General features: G+C 39.3%; 3 protein-coding genes across 3 annotated transcripts; all 3 read right to left on the bottom strand.

Annotated features, from left to right (window-relative positions):
• LOC109836891 (serine carboxypeptidase-like 50) lies at positions 231–1,829 on the bottom strand. The gene is given in 4 exon segments (XM_020404933.1): positions 231–444; positions 447–1,293; positions 1,296–1,353; positions 1,355–1,829. Coding segments are annotated over 4 exon segments (1,302 nt in total). The 5' UTR covers positions 1,636–1,829; the 3' UTR covers positions 231–328.
• Positions 4,684–11,335, bottom strand: LOC109836890 (50S ribosomal protein L15). Its single transcript, XM_020404932.1, has 4 exons — positions 10,920–11,335; positions 7,496–7,579; positions 7,326–7,415; positions 4,684–5,228 (listed from the first exon to the last, which is right to left on the bottom strand). The coding sequence occupies exons 1-4, from the start codon at positions 11,325–11,327 to the stop codon at positions 4,962–4,964; spliced, it is 849 nt and encodes a 282-aa protein (XP_020260521.1). The 5' UTR covers positions 11,328–11,335; the 3' UTR covers positions 4,684–4,961.
• On the bottom strand, positions 14,386–15,177 carry LOC109838316. The gene is made up of 2 exons (XM_020406767.1): positions 14,873–15,177; positions 14,386–14,778 (listed from the first exon to the last, which is right to left on the bottom strand). Exons 1-2 carry the CDS (start codon positions 15,051–15,053, stop codon positions 14,504–14,506), a joined length of 456 nt encoding a protein of 151 aa, XP_020262356.1. The 5' UTR covers positions 15,054–15,177; the 3' UTR covers positions 14,386–14,503.

Below are 25,127 nucleotides of genomic sequence, written 5' to 3'. Positions count from 1 at the left end.
TTCTAGCCATGTAACTGAATCATAGTGCCTTCTGCAATCTTTGTGTGTGCAATTTGCTTAATTTCTAACTTCTCTAAATTCCGATGATGTCATGATCATGTGATATTAATAACGGTTGTCTTCTTAAACTTTAGTTTGCTTTCTGATTATTTCCTATTTAGTTGAAGATTTATTCGTTCGGTTGGTTTGTGATGGATCCACTGATTTTTTATGCCCCCGAAAACCACTAGTTTGCGAGTCAAGTAAACAGATCTTATTCATCTTACACTAAATTTTTTTCACATCACTGACGCAACGATGACTGAGAACCACAAACATTTCACCGCTATCACATACAAGATCTTCTAAATGTTTTCGCTGCTGCATCAGAACCACCACCAAACAACCCCTTCTGCAGCACCCAACCCTCAATCATGGCCTGTGAACTCCTCCCCTGGTCCGCCCCCCCCCCCCGCCGACCACCACGTGCGTCAACCCCCTCCACCCCTGGACGTGCCCGGCAACCTCCCCGTCCACCCTCCAAACACTCCTCTCCTCTTCAAGAAAGCCCTCCAACCCCTCCCACTCCATCTCCTTCATCCATGCCTCCGTCGACACCACCCCGTCTCTCAAATCAAACACACCCTGGTACAGCAAAACCCTACTCCTCTTCACTATCTCTTCCACCATGAACTTGGCGCTCTTCATCACGTCTTCGTGCAGCGCTTCGCTTACCGTCTCGCTGCATTCCTCCCATCTCAACCCTTCCTTCGCCCCGAGCGCCTCCTGAATCTCCCTCTGGTTCATCAGCGTTGCTACAATTTCGGTCTGGTAAGGTTTCTTCCTTCTCAGATCGTATAACGTGGCGAGCCCCGTTATGTTCTCGAGCTTACGGAGTACTTTGTTTCTTGCATCTGTGGCAGCTGACCAATTTCTCTCATTGACGAGGCGAATAGCCTCGTCCTGCAGTTCTTCCACGTCTTTCTTTTGTCGCTCGCTGATCAAACCTGAAAAATACGCAGAGTCAGCATGCGTGGCGACCTGGGCCGCCGGATGAGTGAGCCCGTTGCCGATAGCAACGCCCTGTAAATTTATCCTTTTCTTCGCAGCAAGCAACTCGTTGCGTTTCAGGATGTAATAGCCTAAAGCAGGCACATACTTGCCCGCATAACTCTCGCCGGTGACGTAGAACGGGCGGGATCGAATCGAGGGGTCGGAAGAGAGGAAGTTGTTCAGAGCAAATATGAGGTGATTGGCGACGGTGATTGGTTGCGGGGGATGTCGGAGGGGAGGAGGCGACGCGAAGCCGGTGGCGCGATGGGGTTGTCGATGATTAGGAGGCCGAAGAGGCGGTTCCAGGAGAAGGGGTTGGGGTGAGGGAGGGGCGAGGAAGGGTCCGAGCTCGAAGAAGTTGCCGAGCATCGAGGAGCAGCCGGGGCCGCCTTGGAGCCAGAGGAGGAGGGGGGTTTGAGGGAGAGGGGAGGTTGGGGTCTGAGCTTCGTAGAAAGTGAAGAAGAGGGAAGAGTTGGAGGTTGGGTCGATGGGGAGATAGCCTGATCTCGTGGGGAGAGCTTGGGATGGGAAGGAGGAGGATTGGATTCTGGGGGAGAAGAGGAGGAGGAGGAGGATGATGAAGAGGGGGATGAGCGGAGTCATTGTGAGAAAATTTTGGTGGTGGGGGGGATTGGTTGATTGATGTCGCGTTGAAGCTTTGGATGAAGTCTGTTGAGGGTATTGACTTCGTCTTGTTCATTTGGGAGGTAGCGTAGAGCGTGATGTTTTGGAGGGAAATGTTGTATGTCATGTTGTGGGCACCGCTTTTGTGAGTGATGCTGCTCAGTTAGTCATAACCCGAATAAAGAAAGTTTGTTCTTGAATTATTTTTGTCTCAACACATCTTTAATTCAGTAAATAAGAATTATTATGTACGAATTAAAAAATGGTTTTTACCTGAGCTGAGCAAATTTCGTCATCTCTAACACTAATGTTTGGATGGAGGGTAATGAGGGACAGGGGAAGGGGAAAAGAGAGTTGCTTTGTTTGGTAGTTTTTTTTAAAAGAAAAAAGTTTCAGTTTTGTTCCCTTCAAATTGGGGGTAGAGAAGGGAAATGAAAGGAAAGTAAAATTTGATAATGAAAGAGGCATCTTAACCATTTATCATAATGAATCAATTGTTAAAATTCATTTACTTCCATTTCTCTTACATGATAATTTAAGTTCACATTCATTCTACTTACAAAACTTCAAACAAGATATTATATTTTTCATCTTATTCCTTACATTTCTTTTCTCTAGCTTACTTGTGAACTCCCAAACATAGCACGAGAGAAAGCAGACTTTCTGCACCAAATCAAATATAATGATCCGTTATAGTACGGTTCGATTTAGTTCTATATCATGCAGAGTTTAGCTGAGCTTGGCTTATGGTGTTGATTTTTCTCTCAACGGCGTGACACGTTAGGTCCCTACATTCACTTTGCCCGAGGGAAGAGGCGGCGTCAGCCGGCATCATGTTTGCGGAGGGCCTGACGATGCTTGTCTGTGGCGTTAGCCTTTTGGTTTCTTCTTTGTGGACCTTTTGATGAGCTCACGTTTCAAGCCCCCATCTACTGGATAGGATTCGCAATTGCTGTGATGACAAATCTTCGTACTTTTTACGCTTTTTCCTCAGTTGAGTAAAACTAAAAATTAGAATTGGGATAATTTATAGGACAATTTTTATAGTGTTAATCTATTAAAACTGAAATTAGAATAAAATTATACAGTGTTAGTCAATAAAAACTAAATAAAAAGCAGAACTGATGAGATAACTTTAAAAATGTATCCCACTTTTGTGAAATTTATATAAAAAAGAGAGAGTTCTAGTCTCTCATATTGTCCAAAGTTTTAACCTAGAAATACTTGGTAAAAAACTAGCACTACATGATAAAAAAATAGAACTTAATTTCTCATTTACTTTTTTATTTTTCATATTTCACTTCTCCATCATTTTCAAGCCGCACCATAAAATTAGATCACATCTCTTCTTACGGTTCCCTTCTATTTATTGTTATTTTTTATTTTTATTAAATATTTGAATTGTATAATTATTTTAAAATTAAAAATTACAAAATTTATATTTTATTAAAAATTAATTAAAAAAGAGAGATGATGGAATGATGTCTGGTAGATCAAAAAAGAAAGAGAGAAAAAAAGGAAAAACTATGTTTTTAAATTTATATTCCAATAATAATTCCAAAAAAATAAATAAGTTACAAATTATTGTTATTATAATAATATCTTATAGTCTATCTAATAGTTCTTCAAGATTAATTAACAGTAAAGTAAAGAGTTAATAATAATAATAATAATAAGTTTTAAAATGTACAAATAGTAGTCTTATCATCAAAATATATGACCTATATGATTATTGATTTCTGAAAATTATCCTTAATTATACTAACAAATGTCCCACTAAAATATTATGTTTTAAAAAATTACTCCCAATTATTCCACTAAAATATCCCACATTAAAAAAATTATCCCATATTAAAAATTGTTCCACTTCTATAAAAAATATTCTAGTTGACTAACACCCCCTTAGATTCTTAGGGTCTGTTTGGCTCTTTTCATGTAATTGGTGGGATTGCAACAATAATACGGGATTGAGTGGTCCATCTCAACTTGATAGCTTCAGGAAACACCCCCAAAACATCTTCTCATGTTGGGAATTAACAAGAGTCTATCGGCTCAGCTTTTATCATGAGACATCAGATCCCACTTTACCTAAACAAACACTTTTTTTAATGCAATAATGTAGCCCCCCCTCCCCCAACAACCCCTTATGACCTGTTTGGTAGGCGAGAATGAGTGGGAATGGAAAACTCATTCCCACTTCTCATTCATGTGTACAAAACATGACATCTTTTTGGAAGCTAGAATGCATAATCTCATTTCTCCTCCATTTTCACTTTTTGTGTGAATAAGCATTCTCAATAAGTTGATAGGAAATAAGCACTCCCACTTAGGTGGGAATGAAAGAATTTAATTTAAATATCAAATTTATCATTATTACTTAATAATTACTCATGCTAAAAATAATTTTTTATTCCCACTTTATTTTCTAATCACACCTAAACGTGAGAATGTAAATGATCATTCTATTCCTACGCTCATTCCACTCCATTTTTTTTTCATTTCATTCTCAATTGATCAGATTCTCGCATATTATAGAAGATCAGGCCAATAGAAAAATTACTTATCCAATATAGGTTTTGCTTAGATCTTACTTGTCTAACCTGTGTCAGCGTGGCCCAAGCAAGACTTAAAAAAGAAAGAAGAAAAAAAGGCTTAAGGAAGGAAAAAGACTTGAGTCACGAAAGCTGTGTCGCAACCTAAAAAACACTTTGTAAAATATTAAGCTGGAAAACAATTTTTTCCGCAAGTAATAGTAACTAACTAAATTGTTTAAAAGAGAAAAGATCATGGGCATGCGGCGTGTTTCATTCAGGCACTCTATTATCGTACATGCAAGTCTCAATACTTCAACATAAGCCCAGAAATCCAACTTAGTTAACACACAAACTTGAGTTCTTGACCAAGAGATTGAACCTTTTGATTTGCTCGGAAAGTAAAACTTTAAGAAGATAGAAATTAAATAAATATTTACGAAAAAGATAGCAAACAATTTCATCACATCTACTGATTTTTCCTTAGAAAATAACATTCAAAAGGCATTAAAATCTCAAACTGAAGTTGAAACTTACACAAATTATTCAGTAAATGTTCAACTACAAGCACAGACCAGGCTGATATAGAATCAATAATATTCTTGTGTAAAATGGAATCACATTGCAAGTCAAACTTTCACCGGACCCAGTAATACTAATAACTCATTTGCGATATTCAGCACAGAGAAAGGGGGAAAAAAAGAAAAGAAAAAGAAAAAGAAAAAGAAAAAAAAACTTACAGTTTCATCTTCCAAAATAGAAAGATTCCTGAGTTCACGCGCTTGAGCTTGCTACTGCTGGCTGTTCTTTTTTAGGTTCAAAAGGTATGGGTTTGGTTGGGGCAGGCAATCGACCAATGCTATCGACCTTGTCCTGCTGCTTTGGTGGAGGTCGAGCTGGTTTTGGTAGCAATCGCCGCTTCTTTGCGAACCACTCGGGTTTAATCAATGCTCGGAGACCCAGTTTGTTGTAGAACACTTTTCTCACTGAGCCACCTAAGGCTTCAACAGCTTCTTTTGCCCTTACTGTAACCCGAGATACCTGTACAATAGAAAATATAAATGTTTTTTTATTTAGATATGTTCTTAGAATAAGATTGTTTTTCAAGTATTTTTGCCATTACATAAAGAAATTCTTTTCCTCAATTTAGCTCTATTAAGGGCCACTTTCAAAGTATTGAATTAATAACTAGCATAAGCTTTTGTGCTGCCTCAATTCAGGTATTTCATCAATCTTATCGATAGTGGATAACGTTGCCTAACAGTAATGCATCGCTAAGGCTATTTGGAGCTATTACGGCAAAATAACGGTAAAAAGCGCAAAGTCAAATGACGGTCTAATTTAGATATATATAAATATTCAAAAAAAAATTAGAAAATCTAAAAATGCATATTTGATGATTTAAAGAGATCATAAACATGAAATAGACATGTAACAATCACATAATATAAAAGACGACTGGAGGAGGAGTCATAGTCGTCGTCTTTGAGAAGTGAGAAGATGAGCTAAGCGGTGAGAGGAATGCAGGAGGAGCTCACGACGGGAGGAAGTGCCGGAAGCTGTGGGAGGCGGCAAGAATATGCCAAAAATTGCGAGATGCAGTGGGATATAGTGGTTGCGTGTCGGGTTTAATTTTTAAAAAATAAACCTCAAACCGCTTTTAAATAGCAATCAAAAAGCGGGTTTTGCCCGCGATTCACTATTATAACGCGTTATTAGCCGCTTTTGCGAACGGAAAGCGCATATTCCGCAATATGTCGCCGCTATTGGGCGATAGCGTGGTGGTAAGGGACCGCTAACGCTATTTGCGCCCCTATTGTAGCGTTATTTACCGCTATTTATAACAGTGTATTTCATGGTCTACAAAGTTCTAGTTGTGCCTTTTACTATTAACATACTGAACCTCCAGAATATCAGCAGTTGTCGAAGACCCTTGCAATCATAGAATGACCTGACATGATTTTCATCAGTCTCATTCCTAATGCCTGCTCTCAAATATATATATTAATATAATATATATATATAATAAATATTATATATATATATATAATTATAATATATTATACTAATCTGGTGTGTGTTTGTAGCTGCCGCGCGCGCGCAGGGGGGCCGCCACTATATCTATATCCTAAAATTTAAAGCTAACCACTAACCTCTTTTCCATCCAATTTGTTCCATATCGTCTGATACTTTATATGATTCAACCATTGTTCATATCTTATTGTTTAAGGCCTCTCGCTTTTCACAAGATTTCCTAGAAGTCACCTATTATTTTCCATAAAGACTACTAGCCCCTCTCATCACGTTAATAGCATCCCCCACCCCCACCCCCACCCCCACCACCAAAAAAAAAAACCAAAATAAAAAGAACAAAATAAAAATAAATAAACAATACTCTATATTACATAGTTCTGAACCTGTGAAAAATATCCTGTTCAACCTTACATGATAGGTGATTGTTGACTGTAGTCATGGTTACCATCTCTCTTCGTGTTTCCTGTTTATCCATATTAAACTTAACCCGCCACGTCCAAAAGTAAATATATAAATCATCTTAATTGATTCAATCCGAGTTCACAAGGGAAAAAGACACTGACGTTATAACCAAAAACTTATAAAGCTGGATTTGAATTAAAAAAATTACAAGAATAGACTCCTCCAATGTAAAGGAAATTTTCTGCAGTAGTGCTGATGAAATTGATGTTGTAAATCATGGTTAATATGTCTTGTGAAACATGCAAATAAATCATGTACAAGGTATCAAAGCAAGATGATAAGCTACACACTCAAACAAACTATATGAAAATGGATCAGGATGGCATGACACCTCCGAACTATAAGCAGGCCTGGAAGTAGTGCATTTAAAATATTGTTATTTATATTTGAAATATGAGCAAAAGAAAGACACCGCAATGCAATAGAAGAGTCTCAATGTTCTCTACAATGCATGGTATGCACCCTTTATCGCAAAAGCAAAACTCCTATTTGGCTCTCCAAAGACTCCAATATAGGATAGTCTAACAGTTGTGCATCCTAAAATGTTTTTAGGGCTTTTGGAATGTTGATGTGAATGATAATATTTTTTTTCTCTGTTTTACTGATTTTAAGGCATCAACGATAGCTGTTGAGAAAAGTTACCTCAATATGAATCGGCCACTTAATTTGATCAGCACCACGACCCATCAGTCTAACACCATCTTTTATTTGCTTCCCTACAGCACTTGTGTCCTAAGGATTCCACAGTGATGAAATTAGTTGAGCTGTCGACATTTTTCTTAAAAAGTTTAAATTCAATAATGATTGGGTACCTTGAGGACTTTCATTGTGATAAGCTCCGATGAGTCAATATGTCCTGCATTTATCAGCTTTGCGATTTTTCCCAATCCAACAGGCTGTTGCGAAAAGAAATAGAATATTATTTCAGCATAAAATACTTAAATTACAGATCTTCTTTGTTCGTTGTATACAGACTAATAACAAGTAGGAAAAAAACTTACAGAGACAGGTTTCCAACAACAATAGAACAGATAGGGGAGCTTATTTAGCAAGTATAAACCTTAAACCTAAATGGAAATACAGCTCATAACTGGAACAAATTTGGAAATTTACTGACAATATAACTGGTATTAGATGTACTTAGGCTCAGGAACTACCAACCCAATACCAACCACTCAGAAGGGCCCTTTTGCTAAGGCTCAGATCTTAAACCTTGCAAATGTTTAGACAGTTGGAGGGACAAAAACTCCAAAAGTAGAACTTTACCAAATGAAAGCAGGTAATATGAAAATAACTACAAGAATTCGTTAGAACTTAGATAACAATGAGAATTTGTTAATAATCAGACCAGTTCCTGTTCTGGCTATATTCAGGTGGTATTAATATAGTAACAAGAACCCAAAATGTCATTTGCTTAAAAAAATAACCATAGCCCTATATACGGAAGCAGACCTCCGTGAATAATCTCAACATAGATATTAGCAAATGGAATCACCAGCACAGGCAGATGGACAGAGCGGTGATCCTCGATGCTTCCAAAATTTCGCACCATGCCCATGCCAGTCATTGGATTGTAAGGCCATGGCTTGAGAAGTGGGAGGAGATTACTCCTCATACTGATTCGTGAGCAGGTGAGGAAACTAGCAAAAACTTACATTTTTTATCTATCTCTTTTCTCTTTCATTTTTTTTTCTTTTTGCATATGAACACCCTTTCTGATTGCGAAAAAAGATTTGAAAAGGCGATTTAAGAGAGAAGTAAACTAGAAACATTTTATTAAAATAATAGTTCAGTGGGCCATAAAGATAGTTAAAGATGGGGGATAGATAGCGGACTCATTTGGCGATGAGTTGGGACACTAACTAGGAACTCATTCAATCTTCAACCATAGAAGACTCTTCTCTGCCCGAGCATGAAGCAATTACAAAAGGTAGCAGACTAAGTTTCTCATCCTTAGTGGAATCATGTGGAATTTCTTCCCGCCAAGTAAAAACATATTTAATGTTATTAAGAACAAAACAACAGTTTTTACCATCACTTTTCACATTTATATCAAATTACCGAGGTCTGCCCCCATAATATATAATATGCATCCATAGGCAACAAAATTGCAAACCCAACTTCATGCAATTTTCAATTGGAGATTTATCCACGAAAGAGCCTTTTGACAACTAGGCTTATTCTTCTTTTTTGATGGCAACCATAAATTACATGACTACTTCTCCCATAGTAATAATAAATTTAAAATTTTCAGTCAGAACGTTATGTCTTCATTTTTTTTAAAACGGTTTTGTCTTTTCCTACAAAAGGACTAAGGAAAAAAATGTATTTCATTGATGTGTTTTTTTTGATATTTTAAATTTCTCCTTTGCCTATTTGCTCTTTCTAGTGTATAACATGATGTAATGCAATCTCACTAAAAAATTGAACTTTTTACCTAGTTAAGTACATACCAAATAGTTTCATTATCCATACAATTTAAAGATTCTAAGCTCAAATAATTGGAAAACAATATGGTGTAATCGTGAACACTTTGATATAGTTTTGCTTAGGTGATGAAAATTTTGAATCGAGTGTTTACGCTTAATAAAGAGGAATGTTTCTCGTCCATTCAGGACCGTAGCCAGAAAATTTATTAGATTAGGCACTAACTTTGAAACATAATTTTTAAAACTTGAATATTTCATTGCATAGAGAAAGTACATTTTGATTTTTAATAGATGAGAAAATATGTAAAACAGAAAATTTTAAACCCTACATATATAGAACTGGACACTATCTAAGTGTATTAGAATTGAATGTATGACTTAATTAAGGTGGATGCTAAAACTTTAGCTTAACCAAAATTTAAAATTTTGGGTTAGGCAGCAAAATAAAAGACTGCATAGGGCGAGAGATGTAATATATGTCAAATTATAGATACATAAGCTTAATGTAAGCATAAGTTTCTCAAAGTTCAGGTTAAGCATAAGTTTCTCAAAGTTCAGGTCAGGACTTGCCCAACCTGAACTGAGTGTGGCTCTGCCACTGCATCCATTTCATCTTTCATTTCTAGGGAATGAGCTAATTTGTAACTCTTGTTCTTGCCCAACCTAAAGCACATCTTTTTAATTTTGTAGCATTTATCAAATAACACTGAATGAAGTTATTGAACAAGTTTACCATCACAGTGAGGAACATAACTTCAATGCGATCAGCCTAACGATTCCTATGCTACAAAGAACATTTCTGATGCTTCCTGTGCACAAAAGGGATCTGGAACGTCAAGTTACACGACGAAAGATATTTGGAGATTGTGTGGAGTATATTTAAGCAGTGAAAGAAACCTAAAATCAGATAAAGGAGGTAGCTGAATCAATTTTAAGTGAGACATGAGTGGCCTTTTATAAAGATAGTGTTGGTTTCAATTGGGCCTATAAGCATATCAATTATGGAATCCTAAATGTCCACTTAGATTGCTATTTTGAACCTGAATAAGTTAGCAATAGGTTCTGTCATAGATTCACAGGACTTTGTCTTGCTTGATCATGTATTAGCCTATATAAGGGCTCGATTTCCTCAAAACCAGACAGTGATTGTATTGAAAGTGTGTTAGTGGAACCTCAAGTTCTTGTATGTCCCTTCACGTGCTCTGTTCTTTATGAACAGCAAGTAAATTCCCTCGTAAAGTTATACGTATATCCATCGAATAAGTCCCAAATCCTAATTTTGTAATCTTATATCTAATATATCTATTAAGATAACTAAAAGGGACTATAAGTCTATTATTACACCCAAATATTAACTTGCTACTGAACCAAACCTCAACAACAGAATATGACAGGTCCTTTCAGCACTAGATTGCAGCCAAAGGTCGCTTAAGGTACAACCCGGTACCATTGCCAGCCATATATACATGTTTACAATGAATATCAACATATCCAATGCCACTACAAGAATCAAACTAATGATTGCACATCTCCTCTGGACATAGACATCGCAGAGGATAAAGACCTTATATGTTAGAACTAAATTCACAAAACATACGTATTGAAGATGACTCCTTCATCACAGACAAGGGAGCGATAATCGTAACTCAGACCCCTCCACATTTCAAAATCCTTCTTCTATTCCTAACACTGAAAATACTCACCAACCACGAAATCATTCAGTTAACAAAAGCAAAAAAAGTTGGCCATGCGCTAATGTGTGAGTGTTATGTAAAATACAGAAAGCACATTAACCCTAAAAACTCACCTGAAACTCAAGACTGAATCGATTCTTGAACCCTCGCTTGGGCAACCGACGCCTCAGCGGAGTCTGCCCTCCCTCAAACCCAAACTTCATCGTCCCCCTCGCTTTCTGCCCTTTGTGCCCTCGGCCAGCGGTCTTCCCCTTGCCCGATCCAATACCTCGACCTTTCCTAGTCTTCTTCTTCCTGGCTCCCTTGTTATCTCTCAGATCGTTCAGGCTCAGGATGCTCATCTTGGGCAACGACCTCATCGCCATTGAACTGTAGGGGGATCTAGAGATGGAATTGGGAAAGGATGAAGGTTGAGGAGCTAGGGTTTTGATGAGGGGGAGGAGAGAGGGAGCTAGGGTTTTGGTGATGGAGGGAGCGTGGGGGAGAGAGAGCTTGGAGAGGAGAGAGAGGCGGCGAAACATTTTTGGAGAGGCGGCGAAACATTTTTGGAGGCGGGGGGGCATTCGAAGTTGAGGGGAAGAAGGGGGGGTTTATTGATGGAGGTTTACTGGTGGTGTTCGGGGTTTGGTTATGTCAATATTTACCTTTTCCCCCATTTCGTGGGATGTTTTTGGGGGTAAATTGAAAGAAAATGTTACCTCCAAAAAAAAGTTTCCCCACTATTTTTTGACCCTACTTTATATTTAAACTAGTTTTTGATGGACCCGATGCTTATGCATGATACAATATCTCTTTTTAAGTAATAAAAATGTGATATTTGATGATTAATGCTAAAATAATTAGGTCATAAAATCCGAAGTTTATTGTATCATATGTAGGCAACAAATATTGAATAATTTCTAAGATGTAAAATTCAAATCTTAGAAGAGATATCAGTTATATGCATTTATGTGTGACTGCACCGGTCCAAAAAATGTTAAGTATGCAAAATTACGAAATTCCACTAGAAATAGCAAATGGTGAAATGTGAACATTAATTAAAAATTCGGTTCGGGTACTAGATAATTCTAATTCCACTAGCAAAAGGAGGGATTTTTTAAATAATATCAATAGATAGATAGATATTAGATACTAGATAATTCTAAGTATTGTTTTGGACTTTTTCAATAAAAAAATTCTAATCCTAATTATTTTCAAGCACTTCTCGGTACTAATTATATAAACGACCAGAGTCCAAATTTATATATTAGAATAGTTCTCTTGATAGTTGAGTAGAGAAATAAAAATTGCAATCGACCTTGGAGGAGTTTTTCATGCTTGATGTTTTTCTTAATTAGTATTTGAGAGTTATGTATTGAAACTAGGTCATGTTTGAATATGAATTTATAACGATCAACCATGTGAGGTTTACTATAGTGAAAAGAACTTTGAAATGATAAAGATCAAATTCAAATTTTATTGTAAAATATGTTTGAAGCATAACTCAAAAGGGTACCACTGCATGAAATAACTTAGTTTTGGCCTGATAAAACTTCATCAATCTGTAAAGGTGTATTTGTTTTATATGAAAATTTTAATAGTTCTGTTGGATTAGAAAATTCATATCGAAAATATCTAATATATTGACATTTTGTTCAACTGTATTCCAAGTTGTGTTCCGTTTTATCAAGTGTATTTTGATGTCAAGCAATTAAAAGATGAGTCTGGAGAGTTTCGTTGCCTTAAATCCATGTGAGATCTGTATAGATAACGTCCACACGATAAACGCATAATTTATGTGTTTAGACATTTTTTTAATTACAAATTTGATTATTGTCGACTCACTTTGATATGGATTGTTTTAAAGAAGTAGGTGTGCGGTGTGGTTCTTGAAGAAATAATGAGAATAATGAAGTAAGTAGACATTTAGAGCCGTCCTTTTGGCGATGTTTAGATCCATCTGTGGGCTTCTTTTGGCGACAGCAGAGCTCACCAATTCCAGATGGAATATGCAGTTCTCAGAGCAGCTCCAACCGTGCTGCATTTCGTCAAAATGCAGCCCGATTGAAGTCCAACCAAACTCCAATTTTTGGAGTTCGGCTGCAAAAACCAAACATGGGCTACATATTTGGAGTTTTTTCCTCCAAATATGTAGCCCCTCCATTTCACTATTCCCCCTAATAAATTTTCTATTTTACCCTTCTAACTATTTTTATATATTTTTATTTTATATTTTTTATATTTTTAAATCCATTTAAAGTATTATAAAAGCAATCAATTGATAATATAAATGGAGCTTCATACAAAGGGGTGGTTTGAGTGCCCCCCACTTAAAAGCATATTCCAGAGAATATTATTTGGGGAGGCTGCATTTTGCAGCCTCCCCATTGGAGTTGCTCTCAGGGGCACACATATGCATACTGGCTAGATCAACAGTCTATAATCTATAATTATGTTTAAAAAAAACAAAAGAACTGGCCAAATCTAAACACATTTGATTAAGGAATTTTTTCACATTTGAAGTCCTGCACAACTTTGACATCAAGCAAGGGAATGAAATTCTTTAATTCTGAGTAAAATTATTGAGATCACTCAATTTAAACACTCCACAAACACATTACTCCACCATCCTTGCAGGGCATAGAGAAGAGGCAAAAAAGGGAGGGGGGAAAAACTTTAGTCGTTTTGTTTTAAAAGTAACGATTTTGAAATAGGGTAGTACTGCATTTGATTATTTTTTTAAGCATACGTGGACGGTGTAATTTGGATCCCGATCACAAAATACACTGTTATAACTCGTTTGAATATGAGGATTTTTTAAGGGGACAGGTGCTTCCTCGTTAAAAACTTTACAACCAACACCCGTACAGATGTTATCAATTCGGAAATTACAATCGTCGGTATACAATAGAACTAAGAAAAGGTAGAAAATCCTCCAACCACGCAGTAGCGTCCTGAATTATCAACGCTTGTTGAGCTAGCCAATAAGCAGCACGATCTCCATCTCTCTTTACGTGAGAGTAAAGACAACTTCGGAAGCCTCGGAATCATAAATTTGGACTTAGTCCCAAAAAGAAAATGATAGGAGCACACCCCCAACCACAATTCTAACCATACCCCCTCTCTTTCTTGCTACAACGCACCGGGCTCCATATGGGTTGTTAAAAATTTTAGAAGCTCATGTGCGGTCCAGTGCACCGTAAAGAGAGAGAGAGAGAGAGAGAGATGATGATTGGAGTTATGGTTGGGGTGTGCCGCTAGTGCCACTCGTCCCAAAACTAGTTTTCTGGATGCCTTGAACGAGCAAGAGAGCGTCGATCGCTTTCCGCATGAAACTCTAGTTAACCCTGCTGCCCTCGCAAAAGATCAGCCCTTCTTCAAGAACAGCCAGAGTTTCCGCCCTAATCTCGGCAGTCAAAACGGTCGTTTAAAAACCCCCGTTATGACCGGATTATAGTTTTATATTAATTCTAATAAAAAATACTACCATTGAAAATTCTTCATAGTCGTATCGCGCTTGTTCTCTTGCAGCCTTGCTATTATTCCAAAGTTCAGTAGCTGAGGTGAAAGAAGTTAAAACTCCAAGTTCGTCCAACAATATCACCAAAAGAATCGGAATTAAATATGAAGATTTGGATGTGTAAATAACCAAAAGAACAACGAGCGAGCTCCCATTACAACCTACAACACAACCCAGGATCCAAGGACCCTCAAAATCTCAAGCAAGCAGATGAGTCTCAGTAGTATTCTCCTGCTCCACAACATCAAGAAACACCGGATCCACGACCACGTGACTCTCCACCTTCGCGCAAAACCTCCTCCTCATAAACAAAACCCTAGCCGTCCCCGCGATCTCCACCTCGGCGTCCAGCCTCATCTCCCTCCTCGCCACGTCAGCTAGTATGGACCCCGCGTGGTGGGCCATCTGGATTCCCGTCGAGCCTCGCCGCGGAGCCTGATGAGGCTGGCAGGAGCGGGGGGCTGAGCGCCGCGGGGAGGGGCGGAGCCGAGGTGGGAAACCGCCGGTAGGAGATGGAGAGACGGGCGGGGCGTAGAGGAATGGGGACGAGCGTTGGGGTTGGTGCACGTGAGGGTTTAGGGCGTATTAGGTCGAGGTCGAGGAGGGGGAGGTTGAGGGAGAAGGAGGAGAGGGTGATGGAGATTAGGTGGAAAGTTGGGTCTTTTGGGCGGCCGAAGAGGAGGATGAGGGCGGCGGAGGCGGAGGCAGCGCCGGCGACGGCGGAGGGCAGGTGGAATCGAGGGGACATTTTTGGGTTATTGGGGGAGCGAGAGTATGAGGGACAGGTGGAGGATAAGCGGGGAGTTCGTCTTTTGTTTTTTTGAGGGTTTTGCTTGGGAGATAGAGCATGGTCTAAAATATGTTTACCTTCAAATAAAATGAAATGTTGTATGAGCGTGAATCTGGATTAAAAATAGGGCTTTTTATTTCTAGGCCCAAATGTTTACCCATCTTTACCTATAAACCCATTTACTATTTGATGTATCCATAAACCCAAATATCTTTGGGTATTTATCTTTAAGCCCAACTTACAAAATACAATACTTGTAAGTGTGGGCCCCCCAAAATTTTTGAATTAATTCCAACTCTACCCTTTACAGTTTAATAATGTGTTCTTTATTAAGTGGGTCCCTTTAAAAATATAAAATATTAAAAATTTAGAGAGAGAGAGAGAGAGTGGAGAGAGAGAGAGAGAGAGAGCCACTGTATTCCCCTGTCCCTTTGCCAACCCGCGCGGGAGAGGAGAGAAGGGGCGGGAAATAAATCATGTTCTCTCCCTCCTTTTCTCTCTCTCCATTTCCCAATTAACTCCCTCTCCCATCCATTAATACTACATTCTTCCATTAAACCTATCAATTAATTTTCACCCACTTATCAATCCATCATTAAATTCCCAACTCCATTAATGTGTATGGTGTGATTTTAGTGGATATTCATCACTTTCTTAACAATTAAAGGTATAATTTTTCAATTTACTCATCTACCAAGTTTATTGCATTAATTCATCCTCTTATTCATGAATTATTTGACATTGTTATTCATGTAAATTAGTTAAATTTGTTATATTTGACAGTATAACAAATAAAAATCATTTAAAATTGTTATTCATGAATTCATAAAAAATAGTTAAATTTGCTATATTTGATAAAAATGTTAGTTACATTTGTTACTATTCAACCACTCATTAATTTCTCATTAATTTCTCATTTAATCTTTTAAAATTGACATGATTAGTTCACATTAATTTCTCATTATTAATCCTAAATTCATAAAAATTAGTTTCACATAAACTTTGATTAATTTCACATAATTGACATAATTTTTTTTATATTTTTAGTTAAATTTGTTAGTTACATTTGTTAGTTACATTTGTTACTATTCAACCACTCATTAAGGAAAAATTAGTTTCACATAATCTTTGATTAATTTCACATAATTCATATAAAAATTAGTTTCACATAATCTTTGATTAATTTCACATAATTCATATAATTTTTTTTTATATTTGATGAAATTTTAGTTAAATTTGATTTTATTCGATCACTTAATAATTCACATAATCTTTGATTAATTTCACATAATTTGATTTTAGTTGTAATTTTCCTTAAATTTGTTTTATTTTTAATGACAAACATAGATGGATGAAGAATTGTATTGTGCATTGACCCACTACACTTACAGTCTAACCCGCTACACTTACAGCATAACACGCTACACTTACAATATAACCCGCTACACTTACAGCATAACATGCTACACTTACAATCTAACCCGCTACACTTACAGTCTAACACGCTACACTTACAGCATAACGCGCTACACTTATAAGATAACCCGCTACACTTACAGGATAACCTGCTACATTTATAATATAACCTGCTACACTTACAGCATATTATGCTACACTTACAGTCTAACCTGCTACACTTACAGGATAACCCGCTACACTTACAACATAACACGCTACTTACAGGATAACCCGCTACACTTACAACATAACACGCTACACTTACAGAATAACCCGCTACACTTACAATCTAACCCGCTACACTTACACTCTAACCCGCTACACTTACAATCTAACCCGCTACACTTACAGCATAACACGCTACACTTATAGGATAACACTCTACACTTACAGACTAACCCGCTACACTTACAGTCAAACCCGCTACACTTACTAACCCACTACACTTACAGCCTACCCGCTACACTTACATTCTATCTTTGATTTTATTCAATCACTCATTAATTCACATAATCTTTGATTAATTTCACATAACTTGATTTTAGTTGTCTATCTTTGATGAAATTTTCCTTAAATTTGTTTTATTTTTAATGACAAAGTGTCCCAGACTCCTCTTCAAAATGATGAGTCTGTGATACTTTGGAGGGGGTATCTGTAGACGTCAAAAATGCTTACAGACATCCAAATATCACTCAAGACAAAGAGAAGGTGATAAACATCAGTATCTAAGTCATGGGAGATCATACAAGCCCAAAGGAAGCAAAAGGATCTGTGAATCAACACAAAACAATGTGAATTCACAGAACAATGCAAACTACAGCGTGTGGGCGCGGCAGCTCATGGTGCCGCGGCTACAGCGCGGCAGCTCATAGTGCCGCGGCTAAGACGCGGCAGTTCATAGTGCCGCGGCTTGGGCGCGGCAATCCATGGTGCCGCGGCTACTATAGGGGATGCTACAGCGGTTACGAGGCAGTTATGTGATGATTATGTGAAGTCTACGTGGCGGCGTATCAGAAATAGAACGTGTGCTGACGTGGACAAGCAGTTAAACCACGAAAAAGGTGGTTAAAAGTCGTGGGAGGACAGTTTCAAGCACGATGGAACGTGCTGGTAACTGCCCCTGTGGCCGCTGCAGTTCATGCTGCCGCGCCAATAGCCGCTGCAGTCCGGGATGTCGCGGTCAAAGGGATAGTCGTTGATCGGCTATTTCTTCAGTTATTGTCCAAGGAGGCTATAAATACCCCCCTATGGACATCATTGACGGGGGGCTGAGCATTTTCCAGAGAGATTAGAGCAGAGAGCCTTGAGTTTTGGTGAATTAGAGCAAGAGAGAGAGTCTTCCTTCTTCACAAACATCCTCAAGAAGCTTCTAGCGAGTCCTAGAGATCTAAGCTCAGACTTGATCTTTGGAAGAGTGAACATCTTACATCGATAAGATATTCGCTTCAAATTCTTACTTCGATAAACGAAGGAAGAATCATTAAACCCCTCACGGTTCAATCAGAATCTGTGATTTGGTGGTCCACGAGTCAAAGCGCTCCCGGCACAGGCAAAGATCCCACGAAAGCAGTGATCCAAACAACGATCCTGCGTTTATTTTCTCAAGAGTTGTAATTTTCTTTTTGTTGTGTAAAAGAGTCTTATAAAAAGGCTGTTTTCTTTGAATTTATTGTAATCGACCGAAGATATAATGAATTCCACAACGAAACCAACTTTTGACGCAAACAAGCTGGCGACCACAGTGGGAGCCAACGGTCTCGCTGCCGAGACCGTCGTGTCGCAGCCGATCAAGATTCCAGTTGAATCCATGGTCGAATACGAATTCGACCAGACCAAGTTTGAGGAATATCTCTCATCATCCTCTTCAAGATCTTCATTATCTCGCAAGTACAAGAGGATCTCACAATTGAGGAAGAGTTGCATGCCAAAGAAGGCACAAAATGAAGACTCTCGCTTGATTGTTGCTGAGAATTTCACTCGCAACACCTCTGCTCAAAATGGCTCTTATCTAATTGAAGAGTCATCGAATCAAAGCCCGACGACATTGACGAAAAGAGCTCGTCAGAGACAGCGTCAGCGTCGTGCTCGTCAAATAGCTAAGGCATTTGAACAAACCGACGGAGTTCGTTATTATGCGGACTTAGAGTCGAGGAAACAACAAGTGGTTCGCTCAATGCAACGACGAACTACTCACGTTTCTGCACAATTCACAACGGAGGAATGGACACTCATCAAAAGGGCTCGTTCGACCCTCCAAGAACGTATACAAAAACGTCGTGCAAACGTTGTTCATGCCCGTGCTCTCTTACAACAAAGACGAGAAAGGAGGAAGGAAACGGTGACCAAAGAATCACCAAAACTCCGCCAAGTTTGGATTCTGAAGTCTGGACTTATGCAAAATCAGCATTCGGAGCCCGTTAAGACTCCATACCCACAAGGGGGTGGTTCTAAACGTGCGACTCCCGACATAACCTTGGATCGCTCAAAGACAAAAATAAATTGTCTAGAGAATGCCAACAAGGTTTTACACCCCCAGAAGAAGACATATTTACCAAATGATATTGTCATACCTGGGAGGTCATATCAAACAATACGATTTTTTGTCAATCATACTGATGAATCGTATTATCAAGTTGAATTATCAGAATGTGACTGTTTCAAACGAGAAGTCATCCCACGAAAAGTCTCTGTATTATCGAAACCTAAGCCGAGACATTTCCGCAAAAGAAGAGCAGCTGTCCAAAATGATGAATTCCCTGAAGTCACCATCAACGTGGCTGATAAAAGAAAGTCTAAGCGGCATTCAAGTGACTCAAATCCCGACTTTTCCCCGAAAGGAAAAGTCAATCCAAGAATTGCTCAAAGGATGTCTCGACTCCAATTAGGAGCTATCAGACGCAGAGACTACAAGAGAATGCAAGAAGGAATGTCCTCGGAGGATGAATTCTCGGACACTTATTCTGCAATCGCTTCTGATGATACAATGTCTAGCACAGGACAAATCAGAGAAGTATTCACAATCACTGCTGATCAGTTCACTCAAATACTTCAGGAAGCTCTAGCCAAACAACGTGAAGAAATTAGAGCTGAAGTGAAGACAGAAATGAAGTTGGCTATCCAACAAATGAGAGAACTGTTAACTCAACAGCCTCAACCTCCTGAGTCCAATCAGCGAATTGAATCCAGCCACCACACTCGGAATGTTGTAGATGACAGTGATCCAGAGGTAGATGAAGTCATTGTGGCTGATACACCTCCCAATGGCAATAACGCTGGGGGTGTTTTAATGGATCCTCTCAATAACGATATTGGGGGTGGTTCAATAGCACCTCTCACTGGGGGTGGTCCAATTATCTTTACTCGACATCATTCAGAAAGAAATGAAGACGATGACGGGAAAATGCAAAAGCTTGAAGACAAAATCAATGCTTTGATGACAGCTCAAGAAGTTAAGAAGACGGGTATTCCATGTCCTTATCCGAGGGAATGGGATTCAATCCCATACCCGACCAAATTCAATCTGATTAACTTCACACCGTTTGAAGGGAAGAGTTCGCCGATTCAACACTTGATTTATTTCAAGTCTCATTTGGGCATGATCTCTGGAAACGAGGCTTTAATGGTCCGGTCATTCGTTGGCACCCTTCGTGGGTCGGCCTTCGATTGGTATCAGCGTCTCAAGCCAGGGAGCATCAATTGCTGGGATGACATAGAAAATTTGTTCCTCAGCAACTTCTTCGATGATGACACCGAAGTGTCGGTCGGAACCCTTTTGGATGAGAAGCAAAAAGACGAAGAGTCAGTTGACAATTTTGTCAAGCGCTTCCGTAACATGGCAATGAATTGCAGAGATCCTGTTACAGAGGAGTTCATTCTGCAAACATGCCATAATAACCTCTCCATCGACGTCCTGGAAACTCTGGGAGTCGTGCTATCCACAACTTGGAAGGAGTTAAAATCTCGGGGTGAACAAGCTGAGCACTTTCTTAAAAGAAAGAAAGCTGAGAGAGGCCAACCAATGACATCTGCAATCGTTGAGAATGCGACTCTCGATCCGAGGTTTCAAAAGGAATATTCTTTCGAAGATGATGAATCTCCAGCCATATTGGAATACCTCCTCGCTAATGACAAAATCGAGCTACCACCTATTAAAGATCAGGATGGAGCTAAGAGGATTACGGATCCAAACTATTGTGCGTACCACAGAGGGGTTCTTCATCCCACCGAGATTTGCTTTGGACTTAAAAACAGGATCCAAGCCCTAATTGACTCCGGCGTCATAACGACGAAAGAAGTCGAGTAAAGACGATCATATTACTCCATTGGGTACACGAGTATAAACTGTTTCCCCATACTCCATTGGGTACACGAGTATAAACTGTTTCCCCACACTCCAAAGAGTATACGAGTATAAACTGCTCCATTTCCTTTCTTTCACGGGAAATTCCTGGAGAGCGCCATGCATAGTACTCTTAAGGATAACCTGATCATGAAGCTGAATATAATGATAGACCCAGTTTCACAAAGGGAGCTGGGGGTGGATGGTTCATGTAACGGGAAGTTCTCGAAAGAATGCTATATGTAATTTTCTTAGGGATAACCCGATCATTACAAACAAGGAGATAAACACTACATCCCCACGGTGATTTCTGAATACTCTTTTGCTGAGATGAGATTCGATCATTTCTTTAGATCAATCTTCCCTCACAAAACCCTATTTGGTCAAACCTTTAAACAGTTAGGACCAAAGCCAAAATCTCCTCTCGATTCGTTCCATGAACGAGAGGTCCACAAATTGAACGATCAAACCTTTAAACAGTTAGGATCGTCTCAAATTCCCATTTTGGTCAAACCTTTAAACAGTTAGGACCAAAACCAAAATCAGAGGTCTTCAAATTGAGCGATCAAACCTTTAAACAGTTAGATCGTCTCAAAACTCCCTTTTGGTCAAACCTTTAAACAGTTAGGACCAAAACCAAAATCCCCTCTCGATTCGTTCTATGAACGAGAGGTCCACAAATTGAACGATCAGACCTTTAAACAGTTAGGATCGTCTCAAAACTCCCTTTTGGTCAAACCTTTAAACAGTTAGGACCAAAACCAAAATCCCCTCTCGATTCGTTCTATGAACGAGAGGTCCACAAATTGAACGATCAGACCTTTAAACAGTTAGGATCGTCTCAAAACTCCCTTTTGGTCAAACCTTTAAACAGTTAGGACCAAAACCAAAATCCCCTCTCGATTCCTTCCATGAACGAGAGGTCCACAAATTGAACGATCAAACCTTTAAACAGTTAGGATCGTCTCAAATTCCCATCTTGGTCAAACCTTTAAACAGGTAGGACCAAAACCAAAATCCCCTCTCGATTCGTTCCATGAACGAGAGGTCCACAAATTGAACGATCAAACCTTTAAACAGTTAGGATCGTCTCAAATTCCCATCTTGGTCAAACCTTTAAACAGTTAGGACCAAAGCCAAAATCCCCTCTCGATTCGTTCCATGAACGAGAGGTCCACAAATTGAACGATCAAACCTTTAAACAGTTAGGATCGTCTCAAATTCCCATCTTGGTCAAACCTTTAAACAGTTAGGACCAAAGCCAAAATCCCCTCTCGATTCGTTCCATGAACGAGAGGTCCACAAATTGAACGATCAAACCTTTAAACAGTTAGGATCGTCTCAAATTCCCATCTTGGTCAAACCTTTAAACAGTTAGGACCAAAGCCAAAATCCCCTCTCGATTCGTTCCATGAACGAGAGGTCCACAAATTGAACGATCAAACCTTTAAACAGTTAGGATCGTCTCAAATTCCCATCTTGGTCAAACCTTTAAACAGTTAGGACCAAAGCCAAAATCCCCTCTCGATTCGTTCCATGAACGAGAGGTCCACAAATTGAACGATCAAACCTTTAAACAGTTAGGATCGTCTCAAATTCCCATCTTGGTCAAACCTTTAAACAGTTAGGACCAAAGCCAAAATCCCCTCTCGATTCGTTCCATGAACGAGAGGTCCACAAATTGAACGATCAAACCTTTAAACAGTTAGGATCGTCTCAAATTCCCATCTTGGTCAAACCTTTAAACAGTTAGGACCAAAGCCAAAATCCCCTCTCGATTCGTTCCATGAACGAGAGGTCCACAAATTGAACGATCAAACCTTTAAACAGTTAGGATCGTCTCAAATTCCCATCTTGGTCAAACCTTTAAACAGTTAGGACCAAAGCCAAAATCCCCTCTCGATTCGTTCCATGAACGAGAGGTCCACAAATTGAACGATCAAACCTTTAAACAGTTAGGATCGTCTCAAATTCCCATCTTGGTCAAACCTTTAAACAGTTAGGACCAAAGCCAAAATCCCCTCTCGATTCGTTCCATGAACGAGAGGTCCACAAATTGAACGATCAAACCTTTAAACAGTTAGGATCGTCTCAAATTCCCATCTTGGTCAAACCTTTAAACAGTTAGGACCAAAGCCAAAATCCCCTCTCGATTCGTTCCATGAACGAGAGGTCCACAAATTGAACGATCAAACCTTTAAACAGTTAGGATCGTCTCAAATTCCCATCTTGGTCAAACCTTTAAACAGTTAGGACCAAAGCCAAAATCCCCTCTCGATTCGTTCCATGAACGAGAGGTCCACAAATTGAACGATCAAACCTTTAAACAGTTAGGATCGTCTCAAATTCCCATCTTGGTCAAACCTTTAAACAGTTAGGACCAAAGCCAAAATCCCCTCTCGATTCGTTCCATGAACGAGAGGTCCACAAATTGAACGATCAAACCTTTAAACAGTTAGGCGCGGCAGACCAAGGTGCCGCGGCTAAGGCGCGGCAGCCTATGGTGTCGCGGCTTAACCGCTGCAACCTATGGTGCCGCGGCAGTTAAAGCAGGATGCTACAGCAGTTATAATACAGTTATCTGATGATTATTTAAAGTCCACGTGGCGGAGTATCAGAAATAGAACGTGTGCTGATGTGGAAAAGCAGTTAAACCACGAAAAAGGTGGTTAAAGGTCGTGGGAGAACTGTTTCAAACACGTATGAACGTGGGTGTAACTGCCCCTTTAGCCGCGGCAGTGTCGACTGCCGCGCCCTTTAGCCGCGGCAGTGTCGACTGCCGCACCCTTTGGCCGCGACAGTGTCGACTGTCGCGTCCTTTAGCCGCGACAGCATCAACTGCCGCGCCTAAAGAGATAGTTGTGGATCGGTTATTTCTTCAGTTATCGTCTAAGGAGTCTATAAATACCCCCCTATGGTCATCATGGACAGGGGCTGAGCATTTCCAAAGCAGATTAGAGCAGAGAGCCTTAAGTTTTGGTGAATTAGAGCAAGAGAGAGAGTCTTCCTTCTTCACAAACATCCTCAAGAAGCTTCTAGCGAGCCCTAGAGATTTAAGCTCAGACTTGATCTTTGGAAGAGTGAACATCTTACATCGATAAGATATTCGCTTCAAATTCTTACTTCGATAAACGAAGGAAGAATCACTAAACCCCTCACGGTTCAATCAGAATCTGTGATTCGGTGGTCCACGGGCTAACGCGCCTCCGGCACAGGCAAAGATCCCACGCAAGCAGCGATCCAAACAGCGATCCTGCGTTTGTTTCTCAAAAGTTGTAATTTTCCTTTTGTTGTGTAAAAGAAGTCTTATAAAAAGACTATCTCTTTTGAATTTGTTGTAATCGACCGAAGATATAATGAATTCCATAACAAAACCAACTTTTGACGCAAACAATAAGATAACCCGCTACACTTACAATATAACCCGCTATACTTATAGGATAATCCGCTACACTTACAGCATAACACGTTACACTTCCAGGATAACCCGCTACACTTACAGCATAACCCGCTATACTTACAGTCTAACCCACTACACTTATAGTCTAACCCGCTACACTTACAGTCTAACCCGCTACACTTACAGTCTAACTCACTACACTTACAGCATAACCCGCTACACTTACAGGATAACCCGCTACACTTATAGCATAACATGCTACACTTACAGTCTAACCCGCTACACTTACAGTCTAACCTGCTACACTTACAGCATAACACGCTACACTTACAGGATAACCCGCTACACTTACAGTCTAACCCGCTACACTTACAGGATAACCCGCTACACTTACAGCATAACACGCTACACTTATAGGATAACCCGCTACACCTACAGTCTAACCCGCTACACTTACACTCTAACCCGCTACACTTACAATATAACCCGCTATACTTACAGGATAACCCGCTACACTTACAGCATAACACGCTACACTTACAAGATAACCCGCTACACTTACAGACTAACCCGCTAATATTTGATTAATTTCACATAATTTGATTTTAGTTGTCTATCTTTGATGAAATACAGACTAACCCGCTAATATTTGATTAATTTCACATAATTTGATTTTAGTTGTCTATCTTTGATGAAAATTTCCTTAAATTTGTTTTATTTTTAATGACAAACATAGATGGATGAAGAATTGTATTGTGCATTGACCCGTTACACTTACAATGTAACCCGCTACACTTACAGGATAACCAGCTACACTTACAATATACCCCGCTAC

The sequence above is a fragment of the Asparagus officinalis genome, chromosome 4 (assembly GCF_001876935.1).
Source record: "Asparagus officinalis chromosome 4, Aspof.V1, whole genome shotgun sequence".
NCBI classification, from domain to species: domain Eukaryota; kingdom Viridiplantae; phylum Streptophyta; class Magnoliopsida; order Asparagales; family Asparagaceae; genus Asparagus; species Asparagus officinalis.
Note: the sequence above shows the minus strand (reverse complement) of the source record. Positions and strands in the feature narration are given on the sequence as shown.